Here is a 16657-nt window from a genome sequence, read left to right as displayed (position 1 = left end):
AAGCAAACACTGGGGTTTGGTGGCTTCTGGAAGTACCCCATGTCAGAAGGCTAATAAGCTCTTCAACAGCAGGGAAGATGGCCCATCTCCGTTGCCTTCTGCATCTGGGCTCCATTTTATAAAAGGGAAGAATAAAGATGGAACCCCTCTTGCCTCCATCACACAAGCACATAGCTTCCGTCCCTTTGCATCTTCCTTCCAAGGTTTGCACTCTGCCCAACACGTTGCCTTATGGTGCAGGCAAACCCACTGGTCTCAGCTCTCTGCTGGGAAGTCAGATGGAGTTGCGGAGAATTTAGAACGCCAGGAGACCTTCTTGTTGCTTGAGAGCTTTCTTTAATCCATGTACCACTACCTAAACACTGGAAACCGCCTTATTTTAGTAAGATTTGCACAAAATGGAATATACTTATGCAAACTGTTTTTAGAAGTCTAATCTGATGAAGAAAGCAGGGTATCATATATGTATCATTATTTTTTAAGTGTTTTCTGAAAGGAAAACAAATGAACTGGTGAAGCTGTTTCACAGGGGGCTTTTTGGTGGGGGGGGGGTCAGTGGGAGTATGAAGTGGGGAGAAAAGGATAAAGGTAAACTAGATGCAACTTGTAAAGACACTGGCGATTATTTTAGATTCTGTTCATGTCCTCTCCCGTGTTGCACTTTGCAGAGAAACGAACTGGACGGCCACTCTGGGACCTGGGATGTGAGTGTGGACAGGTCACGGGGAACCCTGCAAAGCCCAGTGCCTGCCGGTGACTCATTGCATGCAGCAGTGCTGCCTTCTGAGTAATGGGGTTCATTAGAAGGTCCCAACATGATGCATTAGCGCCTCTGTGCTTCTCGGCTGCCTGCTCCAAGAGGTGCAATTATGCTTAGCACCAGTCTCCTTAAGCCACCAAAATAACTGTGTGTTAAAGATGAGACCATAAACAGCTGATGTCTGTGGATATTCAGCACCGCCCCCCCTTTGGGCAGGTGAGAAGCACAAAACAAGGGCGATGGGCCTCCCTGTTGGGAGGAAAAATGGAAGCCCCAGCTTTCCTTTTTTTTTTTTTTTTTTTGGTGGGCGGGGCTGCCTGGGGGCAGCCCTACGTGTGGTGCCAGGTGTGGGTCTGGGCTTAATCAGGCCCCAGGGGTGGGGGGAGGGGGGCAGAATCACAACCTAGACCCTGCAGGGCAGAGACTGCTGCCCTTCTCTGCCTTGTGTGGATCTTGGAGCAGCTCTGTGTAGAGAGAGAGCCAGCCCTCTATTCCAGCCGTGGAATGAGGACCTCAGGAGACCTGGTCTGGGCTAGGAGACTCTTACCAGCCAGCCTCCCAGTGCTTCCCAGTCCAAGCAAGAAACCAAAGATGTCCGCTTCTGGCTTCACATCTGTCTGTCTTGAAAAATGGTCTGCCCCGCTGTGGTCCGCAGTGGGAACGTCTGTGGCCCACCAGACTGGCCGGTTTGTGGCTTCCTGTCACTCACTGGTACTGGCAAACCTCCAGCTCTCCCCTGGAAAAGAAGGTGACTTAAGGTAGAGAAAAAGGGACAGGAAGATGGAATTTAAGCTGTAATTTATTTTCCTCTAGCTTTGTTTTGCACAAGTGTTTATCTTCCAGTTTGGACATACCAGGTATGTAAAATGCAAACGTCATACCTGGAAAAGTGTATTTCTTAGCTTTTTGATGTGATGCACACCAGTCTCCCTTATCTGGTGTTGGCATGGATTCTTCTTCAGTCTGTTGCTTTATCATAGAACTCCACAGCCTCAAGTAGAAGGTGCCCTTTTAGGAAAGACAAGGCTTTTGTGCTGAAAGACCCGCGGATCCCCTTACCCAAGAATTCAACACTGCCACAGGATGCAAACAGCAAGAGGTTCTTTATTGTAGCGCAGGCGCCTGCGGGTGGTCAGCAGCTCCTGCTAGCTGAGCACACCAGGCTGGGGTGGTGCAGGATTTTTATAGACAGGTACAAACAAGTCCCAGATGGGACGGGGCCGATTGGCTGACAATTTGAACATTTGAAAAAAGGCATACTTGGTGTTAGCGGATTGGCTTTGGAAGACCCCCGCGCGCGAAGAAAAAGGCGGGAAGGGGAAACAAAGAGGGGAAGTTTGACCTTATTACTCAGCAGAAAGACATCCTGACTATGCAGCCCCCTGTCTACATGACCTACGTGACCATGCAGCCCCCTTGCCTGCGTGACCTTGCCTCGGCTATTAGGAGAAGGTATCTTGTTCAAACAGGAGACAAATGTCATGCCCTAAAAGCCAAGCGGTTACAGAAAGGCAAAAGAGCAGTTACATTGAATTCAACCCTGGGGGAAGGGTCTTTTCATTGCAAGGGGAGGAGGGGTACTCTTACACAACAAAAGAGCAGTTAATTAGTTAACGACGGGGGCGGGGTGGTCTTTCAGTGCCTCCTAGCATTTTTTAAAAAATAGGTACTGAACTAGACTCACCTTAAAGGAGGACAGGGATGACTAGTGTCTGGGGTGGGAGGCAGGGAAATTAACTCCTGCGCAGTCGGTGGGGGGTGGGGGGCGCTGGTAGCAAACTCACATGATAACCCTATTTGGAGTTGGGTACTGGTTCATCTTTCTGAATCCAGTATAGGCCTCCTCCAGAGTATGGTGTTCAGGGGTTTTAAAAATGAAGTCAGAAATATGACTGGGAAATACATTATGGAGACCTGGAAAACCCCACACGGTAAGGGAAACAGCCAGGTGGCTTAGCTGAGGATGGTTCAGGGAATGGTGTGGACATAAAAGGAGAAACAGCAGAGTCCTGAGGCGGTAAATAGGAGAAGGACAAATCCTGAGGGGTTCAGAGGAAAGAGCTTTGATCTAGGCAGATTTGAAGATACTGTCCAGCAGGTGGGTGATGATGGGAATGCCTTGGTGGGAAAAAAGAAGGAAGTAGAATATTCCAATCAAAGTTATAGGTGAGGCCCTTAGAAATTTGTTTTTTTTGTCACGTGTTTGGGAAAACTCTGTGAAGATACTGGCATGCTTTAAAAAGTGGTCACAGAGTGTGGTCACTTCTCCACATGGCAAGCTCCCCCTCAGATGCTGTGGTACTTGCTAGAGGGCACAGTTTTGCCACAGCCCTGAGGTTGGCGTCACTGTGTCTAGCATGATGGTCCTGGGCAGCAAAAGCGACTGGAAGGTTCCTGGAACCTCACATATAAATTTCAATTCATAATGCTGGGTCTGAGGTAAAGTTCTAGATAGAGTGAATTTTATGATTCAGAGTATATGCGAGCAATGGGATATTTAAAATTGACTTTTGGAAATCACCAAGTAAATGTTTTTAAAATTTCAAGCAAAGAAATTCCAGATGAGTTTAGCCTAAAATACGGTTTCTTGGGGGGGGTACATTACAATTCCTCAGCCATGAAATGGGGATGCTGGAGTAACCAGTTAAAGAGATGTGATTTTCGTTATCAATAGAGAACTTCCTTTCCTCAGTATTTAGAGGAATCATGAAACTGCTGCCCTTTTGCCTTGTACTGTCTTAGAAAATAATTTGATGTATTGATGGGTTGGAACTGAGGTCTCTATCATGTGTAGGGAGGGCGTGTTCAGGTCTTTCTTGGGTTCCCAGGAGTACCTTTGTGGCTAGTGGCTTTAATTTAGACCAGATGTAGTTGATTTCCAATCTACTGAGACCTCGTGGAGCCGTGGTGTTGTCCCGAGAGTGACCTCGCGGGAACAGGTTCCAAAAACAGGACACGAGAGTATTTGGGTTGCCTGTTCCATTTGGGCAGCCAGCGGTATTCAGGATGGAGAGCTGTTTTGATGTCTCTGAATGCACTTGGTTGCCGTGGTCGTGTTGCGTTGATGTCCAGCTCTGTTCCGAAGTGCGGGTTTATGGAAGGGCTTTGCATTCTCCGTCCGGATCCGTGTGCCTAGGTCACTCTTGGAACGGAGGGGGTGCATGGAGGTCGGGGTGGAGGCTGCAGCGCAGGTGTTCTGGGAAGTGTGTCCAGCATAAGCTCTGGTTCTTTTAAGGGCAGCTCGGATTAATTGCTAATTACCGGCCCTGCATTTATTGACATGGCTCTCAAGCTTGCCATTTTTATGAAACATTCTATTGCAGAACTGCTATTCTTGCATGTGCTCCTTCAGGTCAGTGGCCGGGGCCGGCGTACCTGTGGCTTGCTGTGAATCTCAGCCAGCTCTGCAGTGTTGGCTTTTCCTGGAAGCTGTGGTCCTCTGGCAACTGGGGCCACCCCTGCTCTCAGTCACTGAGAAGATCCTTGCAGGTCCCTTCCTGCTTCAGCCCTCATTCTGTCAACCACAGCCCTCCCTGTCCATCAGATCACAGCCTAACACAGAACACTGTAGAATCGGTTTCTACTCGAGCCTTAAATCACATCATCGAGGAAGCATTTTTAGAAAATGGAGTTGAAAAAAAAAATGGAGTTGATTTTCTTTTTTCCCTCTAAACCGGATTTAGAGCAAGCTCTTTGGAAGACTTGAGAATTGTTTTGGGCAATTTTGCCTCAGTGAATCCTCTCTATGATCAGGCGTTTGTTAGGCCATTACTTGTTTCAGAGAACAGATTACCCTCGCGGCTCATTAACTGGATAAACATGGCATTAGTGAAAGACTTTTGGTGAGGTTCTGCAGAAAGATGGGGACGGGGCAGGGAAAGCCTTTAGTTCCTTGGTGCCTGTACTTAGGATGCTAAGAAAGATGATGATTTTAGCTAGGACTGACCCTTCCCATCCCACTGGGTTGTTGTGTATTTTGTTCCTTGTCTCAAGACATGTGAGTATACTTAACTCACTGTCAGGCATACAAGTTACCAGACCGCCCATAGGCATGGTCAGTATGCGTTCAGTGTGTCATTCAGGCTCTTTTGGGGAGCTTAAATTTACTATGTCATTTCAGAACCTGACAAGGGTGATGGAAGCTCTTGGGCCAGATTATAAATTTCATGGAGCTGAGGCTGCAAAAGTCCGTGCTTCTGAGTGTGTCCGCTGACTTTTTATTGGGACAAGTCTGCAGAAGACCTGTAACAAGGTCCCTTTCTGCCCTGGAGATATTTTTAAGAGGGAATTTGGTGTTGATCTTACTTAAATGATTTTTGCTAAATTGTTTGACTAAGGGAGTCAATGAGAGAATTTCAGAGATTCTATTCATCTCTCACTTAAGGGTCAGCCATGTTCACAAATAACCCATAATACGTTTGTCTAAGATCTGCCAGAGAAGTGTGGTGGCCGTTTCTGTGCTGCTCCTGGTCCTGGGTAAATAATGTGGCCTTTGAGACAGACTCAGTGTGTGTTTTTTTCCCAAGAGTCACTGTGTAGAATCCTTGAAATGATGCAGCACATTCAACCGAAATGAAAAAGATGATATGAATTGTGGGTCATTCCCATAAGCTGTGTATTGAGTTAATCAACTCAAAGCTCTAGGAGGGTGTGTACTTTAAAAAATTCCATTGCCTTATTCCAGATAAGCAATAATTACAAAAGTGTACATGTGTAAGCTCAGCTAAAACTTGCTAAACTTGGTATAAATAACAATTAGCTTCCTCTTCCTGGGGCATTTTTATTTTGAAAGGCAGTAAGAGAAGTTCACCTTGATACATAAGCCTGGACAGAGTCAAGAAGCTCCTTCCCAGACCCAGATGTCCAGAATTTAAAAGCCTACCTGTTGGCAGCACCAACCTCTCATACCAAAAGTCCCCACAAAAGGCTTTTGCTAATTTTGCTTTATAGATTTAATCAACATTTGCTAAAGTTATTCTGTGCCAGGTAGTGTGCTGAGTGTTGAGGCTGACGTTCCTGACCTCCCACCAGAACCAACCAACCTCCTTTTCAAGTAACAGAACACATGGTTTGGGCATGGCCAGGTAAAGCTGGTTCATGCCGACCTGGGGAAGAGCCAGTTTTCCAGCACATTCCCCTCTCAGCCTATAGGTGTGTGGATTCCAATGACAGATGGCAATGGCTTTACCGAGGACACCACTCCTACATTTTAATGACATTTCCATTGGAACAGCAAACAAAGAAGCAGACTGAATTCTCACTCATGCAAAGATGTATTTAAAACTGTATCTGAGGTCTGTTTATGAGCAGAGCCATACTCTGTGAATTTCTGACATTGTTATGCAAACATATCTTTTGAATATACAATCAGGTTCCAAGGATGAGATCTGAGCTATGCTTTGATTTCACTTTTTTTATTAGCAGTTGTAACAACATTAACTGTCCAATATTCAGAATTTCAGAAGTGGGCATCTGAGACCATGGGGCAGCTGTCAGAGGTGGACAGTCATCACCATAAAGACCAGGTGTTCTCATGATGGCATTTTTCTCTGGAAGTGATCAGTTCATGACACAGTTTACATCGGATATATAAGTTTTGGTAAACTGTTTCCATCCAGCTGCCTCCCCACCCCCATCACCCATTTAAACAAGGCCTTGATTTTAAAATGATCTGGAAAGATGCCCCAGTGGCTTCTGTGAAGTCTCATGTCCAAGAAGCCAGATCTTTGGTGAAAAATGGGAGTTTGTAAAACAAAACCAAACCCTATTATTTCTTACAAAACAACAATCCTGCCAGAATGCAGTCTCAGACTGTCTTGCCTATTTGCAATTCAGACTTGCAGTGCGAGGAGAGAGAATGGACTCTTTCTCTCTGGAAAAGGAAAAAAAAAATCTTAGTTCTGGGTCTCGTAGTTTTCAGTATTGAAGAGAATGCATTCGGGCTACAAGGCCTCCTGGTGAGGGAACACCTCCTCTCACAATATTCTGAGTCTCTCATGGTTTTTTAAGTTTTTGTTTAAAACCTTACCTCTTCATGCTTGTCTGGAGTAAACCACACACAATTGGTTTCCTTTCTGTCTCTGCTTTTCTGGCTAGGTCAGAGGGAGGCTTTCGTGCCACTCTGAGGTAGGGAAGTCCTGGGCAGTGGCCGGCAGCGGGAGCCGGGTTCATTGCTACACTGACTATAGGGAAGGTCTGCTCGTCTCCAGGGCCCCCAGCTGCCAAAGCAGCCCCGTCTGTGAGGGCAATGCTTGGCTTCTCCTTAGCAGCTAGGGGATTCAGTGCAAAATCGGAGACTCCGAAGAGTCTGTTCTTCTCCTGATGCCAGTTTGACATGTGCTTTTTAAAAGCAGCCTTCGCGAAACCGGTCTTACGTGTGGGGAGTCAGAGGGAACAGAGGCACTCAGGGCGCAAAGAGGCGCTCTGGTGCGGGAGAGAGAAGTGCATGCCTGTCCCAAGCACCGGGGTGAAGGCGGCCCACCCTTCATGAAGATGTTGTTAATGGCATCACAATTACTGTTTAAGGTCAAGATTCTGATGTACTAGCTTATAATCTTATTCTTCCCAGGCAAAACAAATCAATGTTACAGCTTTTTCCCCCCCTTTTTATCTTTCTTTGGCCTGGGTGGGGGGAGAGGGAGTTGTCAACTGCACAATCTTTGAAGTGTAAGTTAATTTTTTATGTGATATTCCAGTATATATTTTATTCATTAAATTTATTTGAAAACTTGTTTTTTGTTCTGTTTTTCAAAAAAGTTTTCACTTAATTCTCAGACCTCTACCTTCCAGGATCCCTAGGGAGCTCAACGGGCCATGTCACTTTTAGTCCTCGGATGAGGGAATGTAAGGCAGACTAACACTCTCCTTCCGGTCCGCATGAGGCCTCCTGAGACTGACGTGTGTTCACAACGTGTCAATTCTGTGGTGGTTTTTCACTCCGCTCCTCTACTCTCAGGTCTAAAATACTGCATGCCAACGGATGAAAAGTTCTCTGAGAACGGTGACAGCCTCTGAAACCGGGTCTCACTTAGTTCCGCATCACCGAGCACTACAAATGTGCTGTTTCTTTACCACCAACGCAGCTGGAACCAGTCTGATGTCCAAGAGCAGCCGGGCTGTCTGTGCAGGTGGCATCCCGTGGCTGGGGCCTGGGAGGCACCGGCATGTCCAGCCACCGGATGGCACGTGTCATGGGCTCCGGTTCTCAGTCACGGTCGCCCTGCTCTTCCTCAGGCACAGAGGGACCTGGGACGGCTCATGGCGACAGCTTCCTCTCCAGGATCTCCTTTATCGCAGTTGGGTCTGCTCGGCTGAGAGTTGCTTTTCGGACCAACCCAATCAGTTTGTTTATAGCTCTGGGGTTCCCCCTCTTCACGTCCATTACCTTTAAAGATAGAAACTGTTTCAGAGAAGAAAATAGTGACACGCATACCTAAAAATGCAAAGTTAAGGTTTATGTTCACTGACACTTAAGTTCAGTTTCTTTTCTGATAGCATTAGATATAAAATGAGACAAGGAAGGAGGGGCTGAGCTTCTGAGGAGGCATCTGGGCTCCTGTCACAGGATGTTGGCCACGGTGCCTTGTGAGAAAGTGGACAAGAGGAGGGCTGTGACGCATCACGAGTGACTGCCTTCAGTGAGAGGTGGCACAGGGGGACGAGGGTGCTGTCCTGGGCACCGCAGGGACACGAGGACATGGAGCTTCTTGGTCTTGGGGGTGAGTAACCAAAGATGAATGATCTGGTGTAGTTGGAGCGAGGCCCTTCTCTAATCCCCCAGTGGAGGTCAGCAGACACTGAAATGCATGGCTTTCCTTCTGCCCCAGCTCCCTGCCAGGGAAGATGTGTTTATCAGAAAACAAATCCACCACACCAAAGGGCAACTCTCCGGGGGCACTGTGGGTGGGCAAGATGGGGACAACAAAAGCAGGAGGCTCCAGATTCCTATCGAGCAGCCATGGACTGTCAGGGCCACCCACCATGACCTTCTGCTCGGCCACATTTCGATGGGTAATGACATCTGCGGGTAACTGCACTAGGTGCTACGGAATGAGTCCAAGCTGGAAAGTGTGTCTTTATCACTCACTACAGATGAGGCAGGGAGATGGAGATTGCCGAGACGCAGCGCAAGCTCATTTACCTTATCGAGAGCTCTTTTCAGAGCTGTTAGTGTCCCCGGCAAGCTGATAGGTGGGTGGATATTATTCTGAAAGAGATGCTAGCAATTTTTTACCCACTAAAAAATCTCTAGACAATATGATTGGACTTGGGGAGGGAGCGATGGTACTCATTTTAGCTTTTATATTTTGTTCTATGCTCAGAACACAAAATGACTTGGTGTTCAGCTATGCTCCTGTCAAGGATTTTCTCCGTAATTTACAAATCATTTCCCTTTCTGCCTTTCTTCCCGCCTCTTAAAGGCAGGGGGCTAAAGTGTCTGCCTATCTTTCTTCCCTCTCTGCAGTCATGCCTGCTGGTTTGTTAGCGAGAGGTCTCTTAGAAAGCAGAGCTAGCTATAACTGATTCAAAGTGCACCATGCTGGGAGGTCGAACCTCGGATCTAGTGAGCTTGATAAACACCCCTGTAAACCCAGCTCCACGAGATTAAACCCCAGGGGTGGTTATTCCGTATAGGGAAAGTTGTATTTTTTCTAATATTCACCTAATTTCAGCTCTCGACCTGAGCTGAAGACGAACGGAATTTATTAGGGACTTCTGATGTAACCAGGCCAGCCCTTATTAGGAAGCGCCTCTAGGCTGAGAAGGGGAGCGGTGGAGAGGCTCCTCGCTGAGTGCTCAGGCTGGCGCTGGCCCTGTGCTGGCCAGGAGGGTGGGCCCTGGCCCCGGCTGCCCAGGAAGCCCCCCTCCATGCTGCAGGTGATCCTTACCACTTGAGGGTGCCCCTCCATCACAGTGTGGCAGGCCTGTTCCAGCGCCTCTTGATCCTGCATCAGTTCAAGCTGCTTTTCTGAAACAATCTGCGAGGGAGTCTTCCCTTCACTGCGCCACAGTTCCTCAAACACCTGCAGGCCGGAGCAGGGGGAGAGAGACGGAGAAATGAATATTTGCTCCGCTTGCCAGGGCCCGGACCAACAGAGCTGGGGTAGGGAGTGGTGTGGAGAGCAGAGTCCGTGAATTCCCAGATGTGTGGGTCTAGCCTATGGGGCCCCCGTCTCTCCTGAAGCAGGTGGGGTGCAGCCACTCTAGAGAGCACTCAGACACACTGGGCGTCTTCCCAGGCACAGCAGCTCTCTCAGGACCGTGCACGGGATGGGGCCTGTGGAGACACTGGATCCTTCCTGCTCACGGAGTCAGGCCCCATGGCAGAGAGGGGGGCTGCTGGGGTATGTGTGAGAGGATGATGACATGGGGCCCCTGCTGCCAGGAGTCAGGGAGCCAGGGACAGTTCTGTCTCACATCCACCGAATAAAGTAACTAAGGTGATACTCTGTTGAAGGAGAGGGCGGCATGGGCTAAGGGAGGCAGCCACTGCCCTGAAGTCCAAAAAGTCAGCCTGCTGGGAGTTATGATTTTCATGGGGCAAGAAAGTGGCCTCATAATGAAGCTACAAAATGGAAAGTAACTAAAAACATAAATCATAATCCACAGGGGCCTCTGCCATGCCACATCTGTCCCCTACCAGTGGGACTAGGCCCAAATCTGGCTAGGATAATTACGTTAATGGTGTATTTTTCTACTTAAAAAAATAACAGCAATAACAAATCCCCAAACTCATCAAAGTAGGAGAAAAAGGAATACATTTTTAAAGAAGGCATTTCCTAGGGTAGTTTTCCTCTTTCCTCTTGCTTTTTCTAGTGTAAGCTGCAAGGCTGGGGGGTGTGGGCTCCTCAGTTAGTCTCCTGTGGCGCCTCCTTCATCTCTGCCTGCAGTCAGTACTGAGCACGGACTGTTCCTTGTGAACATTCTGGCTGAGAACGGGCCAGCCAGGAGCCATTCCTCCCAGAAAAACAGAGCTCGTCAATAATTGGCACATACAGCAAAACAAACGAAGGGGAAGATGCTTGGAATCTCAGGAGGGCTCAAAGTTTTCCCCCATCTGGATGGAAAAAACCCACAAATATTTACCAGGGCTAGAACAGTCAGTGCCCTTCAGCTCAGCTGTCAGAAGACCCACAGTGACTGTGGACAGGAGATGTCTTTGGTGGGCCCTCCGGGGGCTCCTCTGTGGGACACGCCTCTGGCTGCACTGTACAGGTCCTGCTGCTTAGGGAAAATCTCTCCCTGCTTTTAAAATATCCTGAATATATATGCCTCTAATCAATTCTGCAACTATTTATTCAGCTAGGAAATGGGTAAGGCACTAAGGGAAAGGGCCACAAAAGCAAGTAAGAACCTTTCCTGCCTTCAACAAACTTACTAATGGAATGTTAGCAGCATAGGAAATGGAGAAGAGAATATCTGTAATGCAGATTATACTCGTGAAGCTGTCAAAAGCATGTCTGAAGAGTTTCTCCGACCTCTGTCCCTGACATGTTTTTCTTAAGTTGACTTAAAACTGTTAAAATCATTTTTTCTAATTCTACGAGTAAATACATGTCAGGGAGACAGTATCACAATGGCAGAAGAAGATCCTGAACTTGCCTCCCACAATGGACACACCTGAAACTACAACTACATATAGAACCAACCTGGCTGATGACAACCTGAAGACTAGAACAGCCCTTCCACAACTAAAGAGCTAAAGAAAAGCCACACTGAGATAGGTAGGAGGGGCAAAGATGTGGTCTAGGCAGGACTCACATGCCTGGTGTGGCACTCCATAGGTGGGATGTGTATCACAAATGCCGAGGTCCTCCCTGAGGTTCAAGTCCCACATCGGGCACCCCAGCCCTGCAGACCTTTACTGGGAAGATAAGCCCCCATCCCCATAATGCCTACCTTTAAAAAACAGCAGGGAGAACAGAAGGGCTATCAGAAACAGAGGTTCTGCTCTTCAAGGGTGGGCACACAAACTCACTCTGACACTCAGCTCGGAGGCAACAGTTTGAAAAGTGCTTGGGCCATAAATGAAGGAGACCTATCAACTAATCTTAAGAGTATGTGCCAGAGGTGTGTAGCTCTGTGGGAATGTTCTCTGGCAAAGGAAGCATGTGGGGTGCCATTCCTGAAACTCTCCACCTACCTTGCTAGCACTGCTCAACCCACCCTGCAGACCTACCCTGCTTGTCATGGCAGGCACTCCTCCAAGCAGTTCCTGTGCACACATGGGGCGTAGCTGGCATGGGCCCTACCCCAAAGTGGCTCCTGCCCTGCCGCAGTGGGTGGACCTGGCTGGCCCGCACCAGCATGCCCACAACAGCTACAGCCACACATTGTAGCCAGGTGGGCTGGGGGCCAGCCTTGCTCACCACTGTGCCTGCAGCACTAATAGCCAAGCACAACAAAATAGCTCAGGAAACCACAGAGGGAACACACCAGGAGCACTCGGTTCTAATGACCAGGAGAAGCTGTGTTTCTGGGCCCCACAGGACAACTATATAAGGTCACTCCTTCAAGGCTGGGAAATGTAGCTGATCTGCTTAATACATAGAAACAAGAGTTAGGCAAAATGAAGAGACAGAGGAATATGTTCCAAACAAACAGAAGAATATGTTCCAAACAAAAGAATAAGACAAAACCTAAAAAACAAAAAACAAAAACAAAAGAACAAAACACAAACCCATAATGGAGATATGCAATCTATCTGATAAGGAGTTCAAAGTAACAGTCATAAAGATGCTTGCCAAACTTGGGAGAGAAGTGGATGAACACAGTGAGAACTACAACAAAGAGAAAATATGAAAAAGAACTAATCGGAACTGAAGAATACAATAACTGAAATAAAAAATACAGGAGAAGGAATCAGCGGCAAATTTGAGGATGCAGAAGAATGAAGGATGGATCAACATCTGGGAGATGCTAATGGGAATCACCCAAGATGAACAGCACAAAGAAAAAAAGATAAACAGAATCTTAAAAGCAGCAGAAGGAAAGCAGCTAATTATGTGTAAGGGAAACCCTGTAAGACCATTAGCTGATTTTTCCACAGAAACCTTGCAGGCCAGAAAAGAATGGCATGATATATTCAAAGTGCTGAAAGGAAAAAAACCTACAACCATGAATACTACCTGGAAAAATTATCATTTAGAATTGAAGGAGAGAGAGAGTTTCCCAGAAAGTAAAGTTAAAGGAATTCCTCACCCCTAAACCAGCCTTACAAGAAATGTTACAGGGACTTTTGTAAGAGAAAAAGAAAAGACCACAAGCAGAAGTAAGAAAATTGTGAAAGAAAAAATATCTCTGATAAAAGCAAATATACAGTAAAGGTAGTATGAAGGTTAAAAGATCAAAGTAGGAAAGATGGTGGAAGACTAGGGTACCCTATTTCAACTGGTCCCCTGAATTAAGCTGGATATCTACCAGACCGTTCTGAACACCCAAAAAATCAGCCTGTGATGTAAGAAGGTATACTTGGAGCTCTACAAACAGAGTATCTCAAGTGGCCGGTTTCGAGGTATGAGGCAGGGAGCCATGATTCTGCGGGCAGATATTGGAAGATAAATGGAAGGGGAGGGAAGCTCTGGGATCCCACGCTGCTGGAGCACAAAAACCTCCTGCACTAGCAACCATGCACAGACTTGCAGACCAGTAGTGGTGGGGAAAAGGCTTCATTCAGGACAGCCCCCCAGACTGAAACCTGGAGCTCTTGGGGGTGCACTTGCAAACTGGAGACAGATGGCAGTTTTAGAAGGACAAAGGGCAGAGATATGCCTGGCCTTGAAAGCGGGGGCTGGGAGTGCTATTATGGAGCACAGAAGCCAGGATACTGTGCTTGATCCCAGGACCTTGGGCTCATGACCTGAGCTGAAGGCAGACGCTTAACGACTGAGCCACCCAGGAGCCCCTAAGGCCCCTATAAAGCAGGTGCATCTTGCTTCGGCTGTGGTCGATAATTGGGGCTCCATTCATTCCCTCATCCCCCCCTCAACAGAATGACTAAGAGGAGGAACCCCCAAAATAGGAAAGACTCAGAGACTGTGATCTCTGCCACAGAGCTAATGGATATGGATATAAGTAAGATGTCGGAAATAGTCTTTTAGGATAACAGTTATGCAGACGTTACCTAGGGTGGAGAAAATCATTAATGGCAAAATAGAGTCTCCAAGGGCAGAAATGAGAGCTGATTTGGCAGAACTTAAAAATGCTGCCAGTGAGATCAATTCTAATCTAGATCCTCTAACAGGTAGGGTAAAAGAGACAGAAGAACAAATTAGTGATCTAGAAGGCAAACTGACAGAAAAGAAGGAACAGGAGGAGGCCTGGAACAAACAGCTTAAAATCCATGAAAACTGAAGTAGAGGAAATAAATGATGCCATGAAATGTTCCAGTGTCAGAACTACAGAATTACTGAGAGGGTGGGGAGAGAGAGAGGACTAGAAGATATATCCGAGCAAATGGTAGCTGAGAACTTACCTAATCTGGGGACTAAAGCATTCCTGTCCTAGAGGCAGAGAGGACCCCTTCTAAGATCACGAGAGAGCAGACCAATGCCCTAGCATGTAATAGTAAAACCTGCAAATCTTAGAACCAACGAATCCATCTTAGGGGCAGTGAGGGGGAAAAGATTCCTTATGTACAGGGGAGGATTATCAGAATAACATCAGACCGGCAAGCCAGAAAGGGCTGGCAAGACACTTTCAGGGTACTAAATGAGAAGAACAAGCAGCCAAGGATACTTTTTATTTGACAACGCTGTCACTCAGAATGGATGGAGAGAGAAAGAGATTCTAGGACGTGCAAAAACTGAAAGAACATAGGACCACTAAGCCAGCCCTGGAAGAAAGATTAAGGGGGGGATGGGTTCCGTAAAAGGAGAAAGACCCCAAGAGTGATATAGAACATAAATTTACAAAGACAATGTATAGAAACAAGGACCTCACAGGCAATATCTTTCAATAATTACTCTCAATATGAATAGCCTAAATGCTCCCATAAAATGGCACAGGGTTGCAGACTGTATAAAATGATAGGACCTGTCCATATGCTGTCTACAAGAGACTCATTTTGAACCTAAAGATACATCCCTACTAAAAGTGAAGGAATGGAGAATGGTCTTTCATGCCAACGGACTGCAAAAGAAAGCTGGGGTTAGCAATTCTTATATCAGACAAATTAGATTTTAAGCTAAAGACTATTGTCATAGATTCAGAAGGACACTATATCATTCTTTTTTTTTTTTTTTTAAAGATTTTATTTATTTGACAGACAGAGATCACAAGTAGGCAGGGCAGCAGGCAGAGAGAGAGAGAGGGAAGCAGGCTCCCCACTGAGCAGAGAGCCCGATGTGGGGCTTGATCCCAGGACCCTGGGATCATGACCTGAGCCGAAGGCAGAGGCTTTAACCCACTGAGCCACCCAGGCGCCCCGACACTATATCATTCTTAAAGGGTCTATCCACCAAGAAGATCTAACAATTATAAATATCTATGCCCCCAACATGGGAGTAGCTAACTACATAAGCCAACTGTTAACCAAAATAGAGAGATATACTGATAATAATACGTTAGTTGTAGGAAACCTTAACACTCCACTCTCAGCAATAGACAGGTCATCTAAGCAGAAAAATCAACGAAGAAATAAGAGCTTTGAATGACACACTGGACTAGATGGACCTCAAAGATTCATACAGAACATTCCACCCTAAAACAATGCACAAAGAACTTTCTCCAGAATAGACCACATGCTATGTCACAAATCAGGTTTCAACTGATACCAAAAGACTGAGATTATTCCTTGCATATTCTCAGACCACAATGCTTTGAAATTGGAACTCAATCACAAGAAAAAGTTTGGAAGAAGTTCAAACACTTGGAAGCTAAAGACCATCCTGCTCAAGAATGTATGGGTCAACCAGGAAATCAAAGAACTTAAATAATTCATGGAAACCAATGAGAACCAAAACACATTGGTCCAAAACCTATGGGATACAGCAAAGGTGGTCCTGAGGGCGAAATACATAGCCATCCAAGCATCATTTAAAGAAATAGAAAAGTCCTGAATACACTAACTATCTTAACAGCTTAAAGAACTGGAGAATCAACAACAAATTAAGCCTAACCCATGCACAAGAAGGGAAGCAATTAAGATTAGAGCACAGATCAATGAATTAGAAACCAGAAATGCAGTAGAACACATCAATGAAACTCAAAACTGGTTCTCTGAAAGAATTAATAAGATTGATAACCACTGGCCAGACTTATCCAAAAGAAAAGAGAAAAAAATTATGAATGAAAGGGGAGATATCATGATTAACACCAAGGAAATAGAAATAATTATCAGGAATTATTATTAACAGCTATATACCAATAAATTAAGCAAACTATAAGAAATGGATGCATTCCTGGGAACCTATAAACTACCAAGACTGAAACAGGAAGAAACTGACAACCTAAATAGACCAATAAGCAGTAACAAGATTGAAGCAGTGATCAAAAACCTCCCAAAAAACAGGAGTCCAGGACCTAATGGATTCCCTGGGGAATTCAAACATTCAAAGAAGAAATAATACCTGTTCTCCTGAAGCTGTTCCAAAAAAAAAAAAAAAAGAAAGAAACAGAAGGAAAACTTCCAGACTCATTCTATAAGGCCAGGGTTACCCTGATCCCAAAACCAGGCAAAGACCCCATCAAAAAGGAGAATTTCAGACTAATATTCCTGATGAATAAGGGAGACAAAATTCTCAACAATGTCCTAATAGGATCCAAAGGTACATTAAAAGAATTATCCAACACGACCAGGTGAGACTTATCCCTGGGATTCAAGGGGGGTTCAACATTCACAAATCAATCAATGTGATAGAACACATAAATAAGAGATAGGAACCACATGGTTCTCTC

At 46.1% G+C, this 16657-nt stretch overlaps 1 protein-coding gene and 1 long non-coding RNA gene across 2 annotated transcripts in view; one reads left to right on the top strand and one right to left on the bottom strand.

Moving 5' to 3' along the window:
* The first annotated feature begins 16 nt into the window (after nt 1-16).
* Nucleotides 17-7491, top strand: LOC309863364. The gene is made up of 2 exons (XR_014311008.1): nt 17-1791; nt 2400-7491. It is a non-coding gene; the product is annotated as an uncharacterized lncRNA (long non-coding RNA).
* The window catches only part of GATB (glutamyl-tRNA amidotransferase subunit B), a 97012-nt gene continuing 86508 nt past the window's right edge, over nt 6154-16657 (bottom strand). The window contains exons 12-13 of the mRNA XM_082728136.1: nt 9649-9783; nt 6154-8144 (exon numbers count right to left, since the gene is read on the bottom strand). Of these exons, the coding sequence (XP_082584262.1) occupies nt 8016-8144; nt 9649-9783 (264 nt within the window). The 3' untranslated portion in view covers nt 6154-8015. The remainder of the gene's footprint in view (nt 8145-9648; nt 9784-16657) is intronic.

Source organism: Mustela nivalis, assembly GCF_964662115.1.
Source record: "Mustela nivalis genome assembly, chromosome: 4".
In the NCBI taxonomy this organism is placed as follows: Eukaryota; Metazoa; Chordata; class Mammalia; order Carnivora; family Mustelidae; genus Mustela; species Mustela nivalis.
The sequence above is the reverse complement of the archived record's forward strand: the minus strand, read 5'-3'. Positions and strand labels throughout refer to the sequence as shown.